This window comes from Rhizoctonia solani, chromosome 4 (assembly GCF_016906535.1).
Source record: "Rhizoctonia solani chromosome 4, complete sequence".
NCBI classification, from domain to species: domain Eukaryota; kingdom Fungi; phylum Basidiomycota; class Agaricomycetes; order Cantharellales; family Ceratobasidiaceae; genus Rhizoctonia; species Rhizoctonia solani.
The window spans coordinates 775,222-790,585 of record NC_057373.1 but is presented as its reverse complement, the minus strand read 5'-3'; the positions used below and the strand labels follow the sequence as shown (position 1 = coordinate 790,585).

Below are 15,364 nucleotides of genomic sequence, written 5' to 3'. Positions count from 1 at the left end.
GATCCTGTCTCGTCGGGATCCGTCTCATCATCATCCTCATTGTCGTAAAGATGAGGGTATGGTGCCTGCCTGTCGTTGTTGCCATGACTGCCTGTGTCAACGTTGGGATGGAGGACCGCCCCTGAACAGTGTTTTTAGATAATCAAACCCCTTTCGTCTCGTCGATCACGTTCAAAACTTATTTGATCTTGCAATTGCCTCTATCTTGTATTCGCAGACAGCAATGGCATCGTCGCTAAAAAATGGCTGAAGCCGGAAGCTAGACCGGAGGTTATTGACCAGCTGGTTGATGGCGTGGGTAGGTTTTCGGTCCATATATCGCCGATTTTATTTACTAAGGGCATTCAGATCGCTATAACCCTCACAATGCCGGCCTACTTGAAGATTATCTTTATCATCAAATTAGGGAAAAGGAATACGACTGCCTTGCTAACCTCGCTATCCTTAAACTGTATGTCCTCTCAGAATTCTAACCGGGTGTAGATATCCAATGACAATCCCTCTTGATACATAGTTATCAGTTTAACCCCGATCTCTACAACCCAGATGTAGTCATTAATATTCTTATAAAATCCCTCACGGCGGCACCAGCATGCGACTTTAACCTTTGCGTAGCACTTCTCGGTGAGCGACAAGTAAGTGTTAATTTTGGAGGACAATACATCTACTAAAACTCAAATTTATTATAGAACCTTCCTCTCCCCGATGGGGAACCAGACCCTCTGCCAGGCGCTCTGCAGATTCTTACCCAATTGTCTACACAACTCCTAGCATGCCGTTTTCCTGCCTTTTGGGCTTTCTATCGATCCGAGGCATGCGCTGCTCTACGGGAGAACTATACTGTCGAGGTTGTAGGGTTTGAAGATTCGGTCCGTGAAGTAGCGGTTCGAGCGGTGACGGCTGCTTTCAAGACTATTACGCGAAAACGGTTGGGCACGTACTTGGATCTTGACGGTATGTCAGGCGCTCCTGTGTTTCCCTCGTTTTATCACCTGCCGGCCCTATAATACTGCCTGATGTACATGGCACTCGGAGCTGACGACTGGATATACAGATTCAGACTTGGACAGTTACGTCGAATCGCTTGGATGGGAGCTAGATGCGGCGACGGGTGTCATTGCTATCCCACCGAACCCAGACAATCAACCAGTTGCGACTGTCATTAGAGAGAACATCCAGCTTCCTCGTAAGTGCCGTGACTAGATTCAAGGAGTATCTACTAACGCAATATCATTACAGAACTCACAAAGATAATCTCTCAGGCCCAGGCGGTATAACGTTATATCTGAATGTGTGTATGATAATTATTTGGGAGTTACAACGCTTGAATATGATGAAAGAGGTGTGCTCTAAAATTCCCAAACCTAGTGATGTGGTGAAATTACTATCGAAACTCAAACCATATATGTACCCTCAATCGGCCTCTACCTCCCTAGAAACGTCCTCTTGGGGGTCATATCCATGTCTATGCACCCTTTCCTGTTGCAAACGCGACCCAAGTTCCAGCACCAGCCATTCCGACTGCAACAACCAGTAAAAATGCGTCGAGAACTTCGACCTTTCGGTTCAATGCAGATTTGGCGCATATAGGGCCAATGACACACAACATAAACGCGCTGAATGCGCCAAGGAAGGCCATGACGACTCCGAATTCTGGGAACAGAATCGCAACCGCAACCACGGCTAGAGCAAGACCGGTGCGCTCGATAGCACGCAGGATATTGTTTCGCTTTTCGCGAGCTTGGTGAGAAGGAACCATGTCGATATGTGCTTGCTGTTTTTGTGATGGAGAGGGAGGTCGTTCGGGTGAATGAGCCGGGGCATGAGATTGTTCGATTCCGAGCATAATTTCGATGGTGATATTTACTAGAGCGGAGATTAGTGGGATGTGCAACCAAAAATCGGGGTTGATCTTACAGGGCGAGTGCACAAGGCAAATTTAGTCCTAAAAGCCCGCATTTGAGTACGCGATGCTATATCCAAAGATTATAGGTGCTTACAATGGGCTGATAACCAACATCCACACAGCTACCTTGTTAAGAGTTTGATTATATTCGGGTATCTTCATTAAGTCGACGCTAACCTAGTTTCGCGGTTGGTAAATTGGCACCGAGCCATTGAAATGCTCTTAGAGCTTTACTCACTTCATCGCTTACGTCCCTCCCAAACATAACATATCCGCCGGCACCAACAATACCATACACAAGGGTAGCGACGAACTACCTTGGGTGTTCATACTAATGTTCAAGGGGGGGCAGTAATTGCACTTACGAACGCCCAGTTAATCATGCTGTCAAAGTGTTCTGGCTCTGCCATGTCCCGTGCTAACGAAGGTATGACAGCGTGACCAGCGAACTACTCGAGTACCCAAGGTTTGGATAGAGTACGAGATCCGGAAGCGTATTTGTCAGTTCTCACGCAATAAACATGCATCCGATGAGAACCACTTACGCCAGCCATAAAAAGCCCAAAGGACACCGGAAGCGCGGCCCAGTTGGGAGCCAAGTCTGTTGGCGCTGCTTCCCACAGACTTCCAGGAGCTTGAGTCTGTATTAATTTTTTGGGCAGAGGTTGTATGATTGAAGGTCCGATTGAACCAATTGAGCCAATTTTACATGCATGTGAGGAGTAGACGCGGCGATCGTGAGATCGATAGTCAAAATCAGACAGATGTCTTGGACATACCTTGGAGAATCCATCAACAAATATCACAACAATAATAAACACAGTTGCCAATATCCCAAGTAAAGATGCAAAAGATAGGAGATGGAGTGGCAAAAAGATCGAGGGCAATAGTCTGAACCGAGTTCCCGGGATGGGTCGAGTTCCAAATTAAGCGTGGGTCGAGTTGAATGTATACGCCAACAGTTGACGATAAGGGAGTTGCGAGAGGTGGTCAGCAATAGGCTCGACAACTTGGAACACCAGGAAAACTTACATGATAAGGCCTAGCACTTTGTATTCATGGGAGGAGAATTGTGGTGCGACTGCGTGCATACTATCGCTAAATAAGACTACAAGCACAACACTAAAACGATTCATGTCAACTTGTCAGTTTCTAATACTGACTAAATGCGTACTCGCCTAAGAGAGAAAAGCTCCAAACAGAAAAGTAAGCTGGTAAAGGCATTGCTCCTTGGCCCGAATGCCTTTTGACCAATGTCAGCGTACGTGCGCAACCGTCCGTCGGACAAAATGATTCGTGCGAGTATTTTCGCACTGGAAAACGTCACTTTGGAACCTTAATCGAGGCGCGATTCAACTCACGTGTAGCAAGTCAAAAATCCATAGAACGTAATCAAGATGAAACCTCCAACCCATCCGGCATATGCGAATGCCAGTGGCTCCGAAAGCATCCCGACACCAAGCAAGATGGCGATCGCGTTGAAGAGCTGTGATATAGTAGGGACGGGTCAAACATACCGTGGGGTGAATCCCGTTAGCAACTCACAGTTTGTCCATAACTGGAAGATCCCCGGGGTGGTCTGGAGATGCTCTTCCGGCGACTAACTATCGAGAGCCGGCGGGTACGAGGGGATGAATTACTGGTAAATGTTTGTCCAAGGGGCCGTCCCCTAGAATCGCTCGCGTTGTCCGAATATGTTGGTACCTTGGTGGCGAGTAATAGCCGCCGTTCATCTGGACTGGACGCAACAGACCCAGGCTCGCGTAATATGGAACGTGGACTAGTTCCATACTCGTTGAGCATCGGTCCGGGTCGAATGATTAGGCGTTGAGCGTCCAAGTCATGGGATTCGTCGTCCTGTTCTTGTTCTTCATCGACGTCATAGTCATCACCTTCCCGTTCTTCATCTGACCACTCCTCCTCGCCAGTGAGATCCCCATCCTCCGATACATTGGCCTCTTCATCTTCCAATCTTCTTCGCATATGGCTGACGTTCGAGGGGGAGCCCAAAAAAGTACCATAAAGCTGAGTCTGGGAGTGTTGATCTGGATTTAAAATCAATTGAAGAGATTAACGTCAAATTAAAACTGGTCGACATAATTGAGACGTACATGATCCAATTGCATCCCGGACACTGAGAGACGCCGCCCTCATTCGGCCTGAAAACGAACTTCTTCTCGGTGTGTCGGGATCCCCACCCTGGACTTGTAAATTCTGTCTGGGGATTGGTGTCCCTATTAAGTGTGTCCCTTGCCCGACCGGCGTTCCATAGCGAATCGGAGTCCCAGTTGTCTGTATGAGAGTTGGATGCGAACGTTGATTCGGGGTATTGCTAGCCATGGCTATAGTGGAGGGAAAAGTCGGAGAGCTAGGTAAACAAGAAAATCAACCAACCAAAATATATAAAGTGGCTCCTATCCATATTAGGTGAGTATAGGCGCTTACTGGAACCTTCTCGCGGTGGGTGCATGTCTGAGCCGAAGTCGCCTCCTACGGCAGAACCAGCCCGCGTATCAATGACTACCCCACATACTTGTCCTGGGGAGCCTACGGGTCACATGAGTTGTAGTGGCCGGAGCACAGTTTGTACTTTTAGTCATTCTATCTGAACGCAGTATAGTTGAAATTGGCTTAGATAAATTACCGGACCAGTTGCAATGAATACCGGATATACCCTACCACCATTTAGATACTCAATTGCTACAGATAACACAACTATGCAGAATCAACTTCCGAGTGCCTTAATACTTGGCCGACCCAGGCAATCAGCTTGGTGCCCCGACGACAAGGGCAACCTGCCATGATTGCCGATCCCGCCGTAAGCATACGCACAAACTATTGGACAGGATTCACCCCAGGTGACACATAACGGAGGTATGATCTCGATTTGCTTGAATACTGCAATCAACCAAAACAATAGCAACAAAAACGGACCAAGATTATAAACACGAATTACAAACAGCGACTAATTGACATCCCAAAAGAGTTCCGTACTTGACCGGTTATCTAACACGTTTATTTGTCCAAGTAAGATAGGACTCGCGACTGTCTCCAGCGCCAGCTTTCACACGACTACTACGTCTCGTCTCGTTTGCTTGTCCGCGATTGCCGCCAGATAGCTCCTGCAAGTTAGATTGCGTCAGTAATTACTCTTGTAGCGTTGATCAATGTAGATTGCATGATGGACGACAGCGCTCATCGAGCGCATTACAAGCGAACGTCCATCAGACCCGGCTATCGAGAGCAATATACACTCATATAACCCATGTCTTGGGTGGCAGGGACACGAGTCATAACATATAACACAAGATCCGTCCCAGGTCTAGAGCAAACGAAAAAAAGACAGGAAGAAAAGTCATCTGCTCACCAAACTACGCTTCCCGACAGCAGCCATCAATGGTTCTCCCCATTTGGCCATGGAGTTTTTCAGATGAAGCTCTCGCGTTCCCTTGGGGTTCAACCACGCAATAAATTCTTCAATCTAGAGTAAAAGAGCCATCGGTCAGCAACAATATCTAAACATGGAAGACGGATCCACAAGGTCCCGATCCAGCTCAACACCTATAACCGCCCATAGCACACCAAACTGCCGCCCACCTCACACCTTCCCCCGCACGAGTGGATTAAAAACTCTATCTCTTACCTGCTCGGGTTCCGCATACATGGCCCACTCGCCGGGCTCGAGCATAAACTCCTCTCCCTCCTCGGCAATTCTTCGCGCCTGCACAGCTCGTTCGTCACGCCCGTTCATGACAAACTCCCATTCTCCCTTTTCGGGGCCTTGCAAGAAGATTCTTCCAACGCCCTGTGCTTCTCGCTCCCTCTCCTTTTCGACTGTTCGACCTTTCCCCTTGTTCCCCTTCCCTTCAGAAACTTTCCCTGTTGCCCCGACTCCAGCAATCCCATCGAACCACCATAAACGATTGTGGAATCGATCCTTTCCCAATGGCTTCATACGAGTCGCGCCCAACAACTGCCTAAACTCGCGCTCAATCTCGGCGAGCTGCTTTTCGAGCTTGGCGGCCTCGTCGATATGGGCCTGGCGTTGTTTGACAAGACCCTTGTGTTCGGCTGCCTGTGCGCGCGCTGCTGCGCGTTGGTTAACAGGGTGGGTTGATTCTGGAGTTCCAGAATGGGAGTTGGGTGCTGTCGAGCTAGGGGCAGTACGTGATTTCCGTCGCGTAGTAGTGCCCGATTCAGGCAAGGGGGTGGTGGATGCGGATCCAGTCTCGGATGCAGCATCGCCCGTTTCCTCAGCATCGCCATTCTGGTTCGCAGTGCTATTCATCTTTTCTTCCATCTTGGTGACCGACACGCCTGCCTCTTCCAACAATTCGGCACTGGACGATATTTGAGTAGAGATGAAACCCAAACATGACGTACTTACACTCTTTTTCTCTCCCTGTTGACCTCAATCTTCTCCTTGCGCAAAGTAGTCAGCCTTGCGTCACATTCGTCCATAAAGGAACGTATTCCTCGACTCGTCATGGCCAAATCAGCCAAAAAGGCCAGCAACTCAAGTTTGTCCCGGGGTGTCAACGCCATCCATCCCCACCTGTAATTGAGTTCATCTTCACCGCCACCACCATTAGAGCCAACCTCCGAATCAGAATCGGGGTCGTCGAGGGTAGCGATTTTTGGTGCGTCAGATTGTTCAGCAGGTTTAGCGATGGGCGGGGGTTTGAGGATTTGGCCAACGACCGAGCGTACTCGAGGGAAGGTTTCTGGTGTCGCGTACTGAACGTATCGTTAGACCCAAACCCCAACTTGGAATAAGCAAACACACCTCGGCCAAACACCCAATCAGAACTATCTCCCATGCCGCTATCTCATCCGGCCCACCGATAACTCCCTCTCGCCACTCGGGATACATGAAAGAATTGAGCCGGACTAATTCCACCAATTCCTCGATGCTCAGTTCGGTAGGTTTAACCTGACCGAGCTTTGTCCTCCAGACATGAGCTTGTACATCTTCCTCTGGCCCACTGAACTTGGCAAATTGCTTTTTGTTCGTGGCGTCAGCTTGGGCATACGCCTCCTCTCGAGGCATTACAGCCTTCAACTTATGGTATTCACTCCGGAAAATTATTGCTTGATCGTTAAACAAGTCGTACAGGGGGCCGTAGTCGCCGACCCAAACAGGAGTGACCAGCTTATCGGCCCGTTCGGCAATGTGCAGCAATAAAGTGCCATGAATCTCGGCCATAAGCGGGACGACGCGCGGGAATTTGTGTTCGTTTGGAGGCGTATACACATGGTTTAATGCCTGTTCAAACTCGTCCATAGTGAAAAAGCTCAATCGTAGAGGTTTCCTAGTTTGCACAAAAAGAATTACATAAATTGGACCCAACAAATGTTTTAAAACTCACCCAAATGTGGTCAATATCGACCAAACCATCAGGAACTTTTCGCATGCACCAGGGCCCCATTCTCCGAACGGTACCTCTCGACTGAAAGGTGGTCGAATTATTAACCGGCCCGCCTACGTCACTTGGTAAACAGAGTTCCGTCCTAATGTGTTTATTGTCACTTGCCTTTCGGTCTCGATCCGTAAGTACCACGTCGAGGTCTTCAATCGGGTATCGTCGCACTGGAGCGGGCGTTGGGGTTTCTTTGACTTTACCAACAGGCGTAGCACGCCCACTATCATCTGTCAAGTAACATGAGAAAAGCACTCGCGTAACGGATATGGACAAGACCTACCGCCTGTATCACCTTGCTTCTTGACCTTTTTTGACGGTCTATCCTCTTTGTCTTCCCAAACCTTTTTGCGCTTTTCTAGTTCTCCGGCTTTTGCACGCTCCATACTCTTTCGCATCGCGGCTATAGTTTGATCATTTCATTAGCAATAGGAGAAACACCATATCAACTCGATACTTACATGGCATCTCCGTCTCGAGACCATATTTTGTTGCCAGCGCAGGCTTGACAACCCATGGTGAAGCGATCGCCGCGTCCCGGTCACGCACTCGCGAATAAACCTTCGCAATATCGACTTACTAAACGCCAACCGGTCCGACTACGCGATTGGGGGAGAACGGTGGGACGCGTCGGATCGAGAGACAAATTAAGTAAACAAAAAAAGCAGCAAAAACAAACCGAATCTCGATCAGCTATCATTTGGCACACACACAAACACAGGACGCACCTCATGACGCCCATTTGGACCTCCATTGTGCTTCCAGCCCATTTAGTTCCGCCACTACTACTTGCACCTGCACCGTTGGCCTCAGGGAGGTCATCCTCATCGCCCTCCTCAATCAACTGTACTTGATAAAAGTACGCGGCGGGGTCGTCTTTGGCCAAAGCTTCTTGGGGAGGAAGGGATAAATCTCCACCTATTCGGTGGGCAATCGATGTTGGGTCAACTTGCACGGGAGGATGTTCGTTGTGGGAGAGTAATGGTTGGAACCAGATGGCGAGTTGGGGTTGGTGTAATTCGGATTGAGAGGTGATAGGCCGTTGGGTGGCGCTCGGCTGGGAGTGAGCATGTTGGGATTGGTAGAGGAAGAAACGTTGTTCCCGTTGTGGGCGGACCAGGTAGCTACAAGTGCCTTTGGCGGGAAAACCTTGAGTATACGAGCCCAGTACCTATTGAACAAGTCAAATCAAGCATAGTTTGAGCACGCAAAATTAACTGAGTCTAAGAAAGGAAACGCACTTTTCGCCTTGAATATCTACGAATATCTCTAAGTTCGGTGGTCGATCAGCATACGGAGCAGCGGCATAAGCGTGTATGACTACGTACTCTCTCCAGCGTGGTATCGATCTACATAGCGGTCGTAGACTTGGTCTACGAGACTGTCTAGCCTTCCCACGATACCTAATAGCAAGATAATATGAGCAAGTAAACAAACGGCTGGATGAACCATACGCACGCCATTGAACCGACCGCAATACTGCAACTTTGAGTGGTTCGGGGAAGCGCGCAAGGAGATTGCTCGATTCAGTTTGCTCGGAATGCAAAGCCTGGAAATAGTCAAGTCCGCCTTTTCCGGTCGTTTCGCATTGGAAGACTTTCATTTTGTAGAATGACATGCGGGATGCATACGATCTATGGCGACCATCAGCAAGCTGACAAAGACGGCGGCAACACGGGGGAATACGGTGACAAGTTCATTGTGGGTATGCCAGGTCAGGGGTGGGAACAGGCGGGACTGCGTCATAGACAGACGAGGAGAGGGTGTCTGAAATTGAAAGAGACTCACTCATAGTCGAGGAATATCTCGCCAGTTTCCTCGAGGTAAAAGACATCACGGGTGTCGTTGGGGTTGTCGATGAGCTCGGGTGGCAATGAGTGCATCGCAACCTGCTTTCTGCGGACTAATGGCATTGTAGCGGAGGCTGAATAGGACGATACGAGGCGGGGGATTATCTAAGTGGAGGGTGGAATTAAGTCTGAGCTTTGTTGCTGAGTGCACTCCTCGTAGCTCGTGGCGAACGGTGTAGCGCCGGGAATATGTCCGAGCGAGTACGTGTAGAGTGCAGCAGGAGGTGATGGTCGGGGAGCACCAGGCACCAGCAAGCGTTGTCACCCTTCGATCGCGCAACAAAGGTTGCTATTGGGTCTCTAGTAGCGGTCTGACGGCGGGCGCGCAGGCGGGTAGCGAACTGGCGGCCAGAACAATCGATACTCGGTGCGCCGCGGAGAGTATGCGAGTCGCGTATGTACGTGCAAACAGCTATAAACAGTCTTGAGAGATGGCTATATGCGCGTGGTGGTCGAGGGAACAGTTCGTCTATGTTGTCTTCCAGATCCCACCGCTTGCGGAGGGTAACGGATTTTTGCCTGTGAGTTGTTCGCCCGGGCCACACTCATGGTGCCGCATAGCATTTGAATCCGGGTCGGGACCCTGATTCTCGCCTTGGGACCCTCCTCATCTGCTTTGCTGTGTCTATCTGCCACACTGTTGTCCTGCCCACACGGGGAAACTCGATTTGCCTTCTCCGACGACCCATCGAACATTCCCATGCCTCATGCACATTCAGCGAGGATGTTATCATAAACTCTATTACAAGCCCATTTATCAAACAAACAAAACACATCCCAGCTCATTTCTTTCGTCGAGCATTCTTTCCACCCTTGGCACCTCCCGTTAATGCCGCTCGCGCGGAACCCACGTCCAAATCTTTCGGTAACCCCGAAGCCGGCGCGTTCGTAATTCCAAACATGTCCTGCTGCTTTTGCTGTAACTCTTGTTTGGTCTCTTCGCTCATGCTATCCTGTTGGCCAATAAAGTGCTTAATACCTGCGTGATAAAACGGGTATAATTATTTACCATGAGTTTCGGCATGAACATTACCATCACACCCGTTACTACCATCATCAACATCATCTAACCTCCCATCTTCCGTCAGTAGTGGGCCAGGAAGCAGAATCAAAGCAGGGCTCACCGGGTTTTGGAACATCCCCGCCAGACTGAACCCTTCTCTCGGAACAAAGTACACATTCTTCGAGCGGGGCGAGAGAGTAAGCGGATATGATAGTGTAGGGCCAGTGACTGAAAGCTCGAATGGAGTACCAAGCACGTGTGGATGGGCGGACACCGTATTGTTATTAACATCTATACGGACCTACGGAAGCGCAGTGGGTTAGTGTTTCATTTGTGTAGAGATAATAATGAGGGATTTATTCCACATCCGGGGCAATCATGCACAAGTCATTCAACCAAACATCCATCCCGATCCCATAGAACATAAAGGCCATAAAAGGCACAAGGATGGCCAAGTTACTTACAAAGTCAAATGCGTGGTCGGGGGCTAGCACGCTCAAGATATACGCTCCATCTGCCACTCCTGGCTAGAAGAAATATCACGCTCATCAATATATCACCAATGGCATACACAGCACATTCTCTCGTACTGATGCAACACTCACATTGTGAACTCTCCACTCCGTCTGACACCACCCGAGTATAGTCCTCCATCCAGCACGACGACCGTATTCGGTTGAGTTCATTTATACCTATTCACGTACCTTTTTTAAATATATATAAGAAATCAGCGAAAATAAGAGTACTTACCAGAACAGATAGAATTCCATTCTATCTTTCCCTCCACGTTTGCACACCACACACTGGTCCTGTCGAGGGGAAACAGCACGAATTGTCAGCTATAATTTATTTAAATTTTTATTTTACGCACATGCATGATACTACAGCGCTAGCCAGCAAACATACTGAGAAACGCATCTTGGGTCTGTATGGTTGTCGACGACCAAGGTGGAAGCGTGTGAAAATAACACGTGAGCAAAAGTCAATGACGAACTGACGAAGCGCGGATCCGCAGCCCCGTCACATCTACTTACAGCATACATGACAGAAATGTAACACTCCCAGCCGTACTCCTATCACAAGACACGTGTATGCATGCACACATTGAATACTTGAATTCTATGTCACCCCATTATAATGTGATTTAACCCTTTCAGCTCGGCTGCTCTTCCTAAACGCAGCAACGGTTAGACAATATGCCGTATATATAGTAACGTCAGTACTGTATTGATTTCCGTCATAACCACCTCCACGCGTTCGCGAAAGAGTATTCCGACCACCATCTACCACGGGCCTCGGCATCTTTATCCTTCATCATTTCGTATCCTGTATGTAAACCCTAAGCTCCGTTACTTCGTGCTGTGCTGACCCGACGGCACCTAAAAGACGTGAGATCGCCCATGGATCGAGAAGATAACCCAGATCGCACCCCAGAAGATGTATCTGAGTCGCCAAAACCAGAGACTGAGACCGAGGATGATGTTAGATCCCGGGTATGTAGGAAGGAAAACTATATGACTATACTAAATGATGAGTCTAGAGTAGATTGATAGCTGTTGAAGTCTTATTTCGTGTTGTTATTGCATGCTATTGTGGGCACTTGATTGGTCGCGCTTATGCTGGGGTGAGTTCACATATATGTAAAGGAGGAAGCACACCACCAAGAGACTGTTGTAGGGCTACGATCGATATATACAAAAACATAGCCCGCCCGAACATTGTAACTTCTTACGAGTATCACTCAAGATACTGGTTCCTAGTGCACTCGCATTAGGGTACTGGTCGAGCACCAGACTCGCTGTCGTTATCGAATATAGGTGGAAGCTCCTCCTCAGTTGGTGCTTGATATATCAAGGGATTCTGATACAAAGAGGGTATTTTGGAACAGAGATATGGCACTGGATAGGTAAGATAGCTATTATTGGCTGCAGTGTGGGTGGCTAACGGACGAGGGACTGAAGTTGGAGTTGGCATAACCTCTTTCGGGTCTGGTATGGCCCTGCTTCCATCTTATAGATATGGGGCCGACATGTGATGACGGGCTAAAAGACTCTTGATACTCTGGATGAAGAAAGGATATCCCAATGTTCAGATGAAATGGATGTCATAGCGCAAAAGACGAATACAATACATGACACAACGAGAAAATAAAATAAGGGACCAATTATCCAACAATCTAATAAAGAGTAATCCAGCAATGCATTATGTGCGCTCACCACGGAGGCGACGAGCAAGAGCAAGATCTTTTGGTTGGCTATAAGATATGTAGGTAAGTGACAAGTTGAACAATTACACAGATAAGATACTAACATTGTTACACGCTTAGCGTGGATCGCAGCCAAGTTGGTGTCCTCAAACAAGGACACAAGGTAAGCTTCGGAGGCCTCCTGAAGAGCCATGACAGCCGAACTCTGGAAGCGGAGGTCGGTCTTGAAGTCCTGCGCAATCTCACGAACGAGACGCTGGAAGGGGAGTTTGCGAATGAGGAGTTCGGTAGACTTTTGGTACCTCCTAATTTCACGGAGAGCGACAGTTCCAGGGCGGAAACGATGAGGCTTCTTAACACCGCCAGTAGTGGTCTGCAGAGTAGACGTAAGCCTGTGGAATCAATGTATATCGAAAAACAACTTACCGGTGCAGACTTGGCAGACTTGCGTGCTTGCTTGGTAGCGAGCTGCTTGCGGGGCGCCTTGCCACCGGTAGACTTGCGAGCGGTTTGCTTGGTGCGGGCCATTGTAAGGAAGTGAGCTTGATTGTGTAGGCAAGTGAGGGAGGTTAGGTAGTGTGATGAGAGAGATAGCCAGATTCTCCTTCTTTATACAGTTATTGCAAACCAGGAAATCAAAACAAAGCGGATATAATCACGTGACATAATCACGTGATTATAGAAGAATACAGGTTGCACGTGATTGAGTTCGACATTATCTGTACACATCATTGATGCATGTGCGCCGTAAGCAATCATCGGTGGTGCTATATGGGAGATGCTAAATCTCCATAAATATGAAGATCCACTCAGATAAGGCCTTAAATTAATCAAGACCGTGAAATTACACCATTTGAGTGCACGTAAGTCCGACCATGTATTCGGGTCAGAGTAATAAATTGTATCCAAAAAAATCTGAGTACACGTGACGTTGGCTCAGTGCGGGTCCGGTTTTATTGGCTTACAAGATACTGAAACCCCAACCCGAATATATGTCCGCGAGTAAAGGAAGCAAGTAATAATCAGACTCTATGTTGTCCCTTACGAAAGAAGCGATGCAATGATAACTGCACGTATGTATTGACCACATGTACAATTTCATTCCGTACAAGTTCCGCAGGAAGTATAACAGACCATACTCTCCTTAGTCTTGGTTGGCTACCTATGTATATAAGCATCCGACCGTGAGGCATGGCCCATCCGAGGGCTCCCTATCACTCATGTAGCAGCAATGGTCTTACAGTATAACTGGTATGATTTCAGCTATTCATTCACACTGCTCACGTGAAAGTCCCGCGTGTGCCCAGATTAATACATGTATCATAAATCAGTGCGGATTCAACCCTAAGCTATGGTAGAGTGGCACAAAAGGTCCGCCACCAATTTAGCGGCCCTTGAGCTTGAGATGGCCGTGCCTCATGATTTCCGATAAATTTGCGGCCTGGACACGATCACGCCGGGAGTCCTCAAGGGAGGAACTGTCAAGATGTTGGAGATTGCTACGGTGGTAGGATTGGACATCCAGATTCAAATTCTATCCAATATATACCTTGAGGCTAGAGACTAGTCCCCCAAAGGCGCATATGACATACATGCGGCACGTTGGGGGCGCTACTTTCCGGAAACATGTATGTGTTCAATTAAGGATCTTCATCTCCTTTTAATGGTCACACTGGTACCTGCGGAAAGGATATCCGAGGGTAAAAACCTACACCACAAGGCTTTAAAACTCACCATACCCACCGCACGTATACCCATTGTGTATGTCCCACACGATCACCGATATGCAAACAGTGCACTGATTGTTCTTTTGGGTAACCGCTGGGGAAGGGGATGCGTAGTGGTGGAAAGAGATGAACATCCGCTTACGCGGGCACGTGCTATATGCATGCGACTCGGTAACATGCCCTATGCACCCCCTATTCCACCACACCGCTCTCGAAGTAACCAGGTTAGCCAGTTATACCAAGGGAAGTACTTAATATGTCTCACCATAGTATCAGTATTAGCGCCCATTGTTCTGCAATCAGGTCATTTTGCATGGATTTAATTAAAATAGATCGATGCCTATGTGTTGGTCTTTTCGCCACGGAGGTTCCAAAAAAAAACCTCTCCGTGCGAGGGCCGTTTGTGGAAGGAAATGGGCACGATATTTTAAGCTTTTTGTAAGCCGCTAGCGTAGCCGATGGCGGAGATCGGCTACGAATAACACCTGGCGAATCGCTCATGGCATGCGCGCCTCTAGCCGTCAATCAATCATAACGTGTCCACACCATGTCCTGATAGGCGCTACACCGCAGGTAGGGCATTGCAAGATGAGCGCTGTAAAGACACAGGTTTGGCACATGGGTAGCCTCGATACAATTTTATCAAAGTTAAACCCAACAGCTCTTTTAATAGCAAAAAGGGACTATTACTTACGGACTCGCTTGGGATTTGAGCATCGACGCGTGTTCAGCGCACCAATAAAGCACGGAAAGCGGTAGGAGATTACTGGAAAGTAATTAATTTTCAGTAATTAAGGCCCGGGATCCTTGTATGCGTGCTTCTTGGGGCATAACATCCGGCTCATCTAGAGAGAATTTCAAATACCGTGTGAGTATTAGACAACACACTTCTATGTCCATGAGGCAGGGATAACCTTGTGATAAGTTTAAATGTCTGTGCACCTACGGAATACTTGATGGTACTTAGAAGCGGCGGACGGACAAGAACTTGTATTCAAACCTCAATCGATTAAACTTAAAGCCGCGTGTAACTCTCACTTTATTGAGCGCGATAGGTGTCTCAATGGTTATTGGTAGGCTTGGATAAAGGCAGAAAAGCCCTACGTTTTTGTGTTTCCGTGTTCTGCCAGGGGTTTTATGGTACCGGGGCGGGAAGCCTGGGCAAGTCCAGGATACACCTGCGTGTCATCAGGTCTGATAGCACACCGAACTAGAGTGTTGAAGTGTCAAACTGGCGTACGCCCCATTCGAA

The 15,364-nt window shown here is 48.3% G+C and overlaps 4 protein-coding genes across 4 annotated transcripts; 1 reads left to right on the top strand and 3 right to left on the bottom strand.

Annotated features, from left to right (window-relative positions):
* Positions 1 to 50: 50 nt before the first annotated feature.
* Positions 51 to 1,277, top strand: RhiXN_00222 (eukaryotic translation initiation factor 3 subunit K; the record flags this gene model as incomplete). The annotated part of the gene is made up of 8 exons (XM_043320041.1): positions 51 to 56; positions 139 to 169; positions 218 to 298; positions 349 to 451; positions 515 to 635; positions 690 to 954; positions 1,055 to 1,186; positions 1,240 to 1,277. The coding sequence occupies 8 exons, from the start codon at positions 51 to 53 to the stop codon at positions 1,275 to 1,277; spliced, it is 777 nt and encodes a 258-aa protein (XP_043179053.1).
* A 188-nt stretch (positions 1,278 to 1,465) lies between these two features.
* RhiXN_00221 (Transmembrane amino acid transporter protein) lies at positions 1,466 to 4,246 on the bottom strand (the record flags this gene model as incomplete). The annotated part of the gene is made up of 12 exons (XM_043320040.1): positions 1,466 to 1,866; positions 1,896 to 1,945; positions 2,001 to 2,083; positions 2,145 to 2,219; positions 2,272 to 2,355; positions 2,452 to 2,547; positions 2,616 to 2,685; positions 2,939 to 3,028; positions 3,070 to 3,219; positions 3,268 to 3,392; positions 3,452 to 3,951; positions 4,018 to 4,246. The coding sequence occupies 12 exons, from the start codon at positions 4,244 to 4,246 to the stop codon at positions 1,466 to 1,468; spliced, it is 1,953 nt and encodes a 650-aa protein (XP_043179052.1).
* A 662-nt stretch (positions 4,247 to 4,908) lies between these two features.
* Positions 4,909 to 9,239, bottom strand: RhiXN_00220 (imitation switch two complex protein; the record flags this gene model as incomplete). The annotated part of the gene is made up of 16 exons (XM_043320039.1): positions 4,909 to 5,028; positions 5,274 to 5,387; positions 5,550 to 6,246; positions 6,294 to 6,643; positions 6,693 to 7,218; positions 7,276 to 7,388; positions 7,465 to 7,556; positions 7,610 to 7,729; positions 7,788 to 7,830; positions 7,907 to 7,925; positions 8,055 to 8,244; positions 8,319 to 8,497; positions 8,568 to 8,595; positions 8,655 to 8,729; positions 8,785 to 8,960; positions 9,115 to 9,239. 16 exons carry the CDS (start codon positions 9,237 to 9,239, stop codon positions 4,909 to 4,911), a joined length of 2,967 nt encoding a protein of 988 aa, XP_043179051.1.
* Positions 9,240 to 9,958: 719 nt separating this feature from the next.
* On the bottom strand, positions 9,959 to 12,913 carry RhiXN_00219 (Core histone H2A/H2B/H3/H4; the record flags this gene model as incomplete). Its single annotated transcript, XM_043320038.1, has 6 exons — positions 9,959 to 10,155; positions 10,228 to 10,480; positions 10,644 to 10,702; positions 12,396 to 12,433; positions 12,490 to 12,758; positions 12,812 to 12,913. The coding sequence occupies 6 exons, from the start codon at positions 12,911 to 12,913 to the stop codon at positions 9,959 to 9,961; spliced, it is 918 nt and encodes a 305-aa protein (XP_043179050.1).
* Positions 12,914 to 15,364: the final 2,451 nt, after the last annotated feature.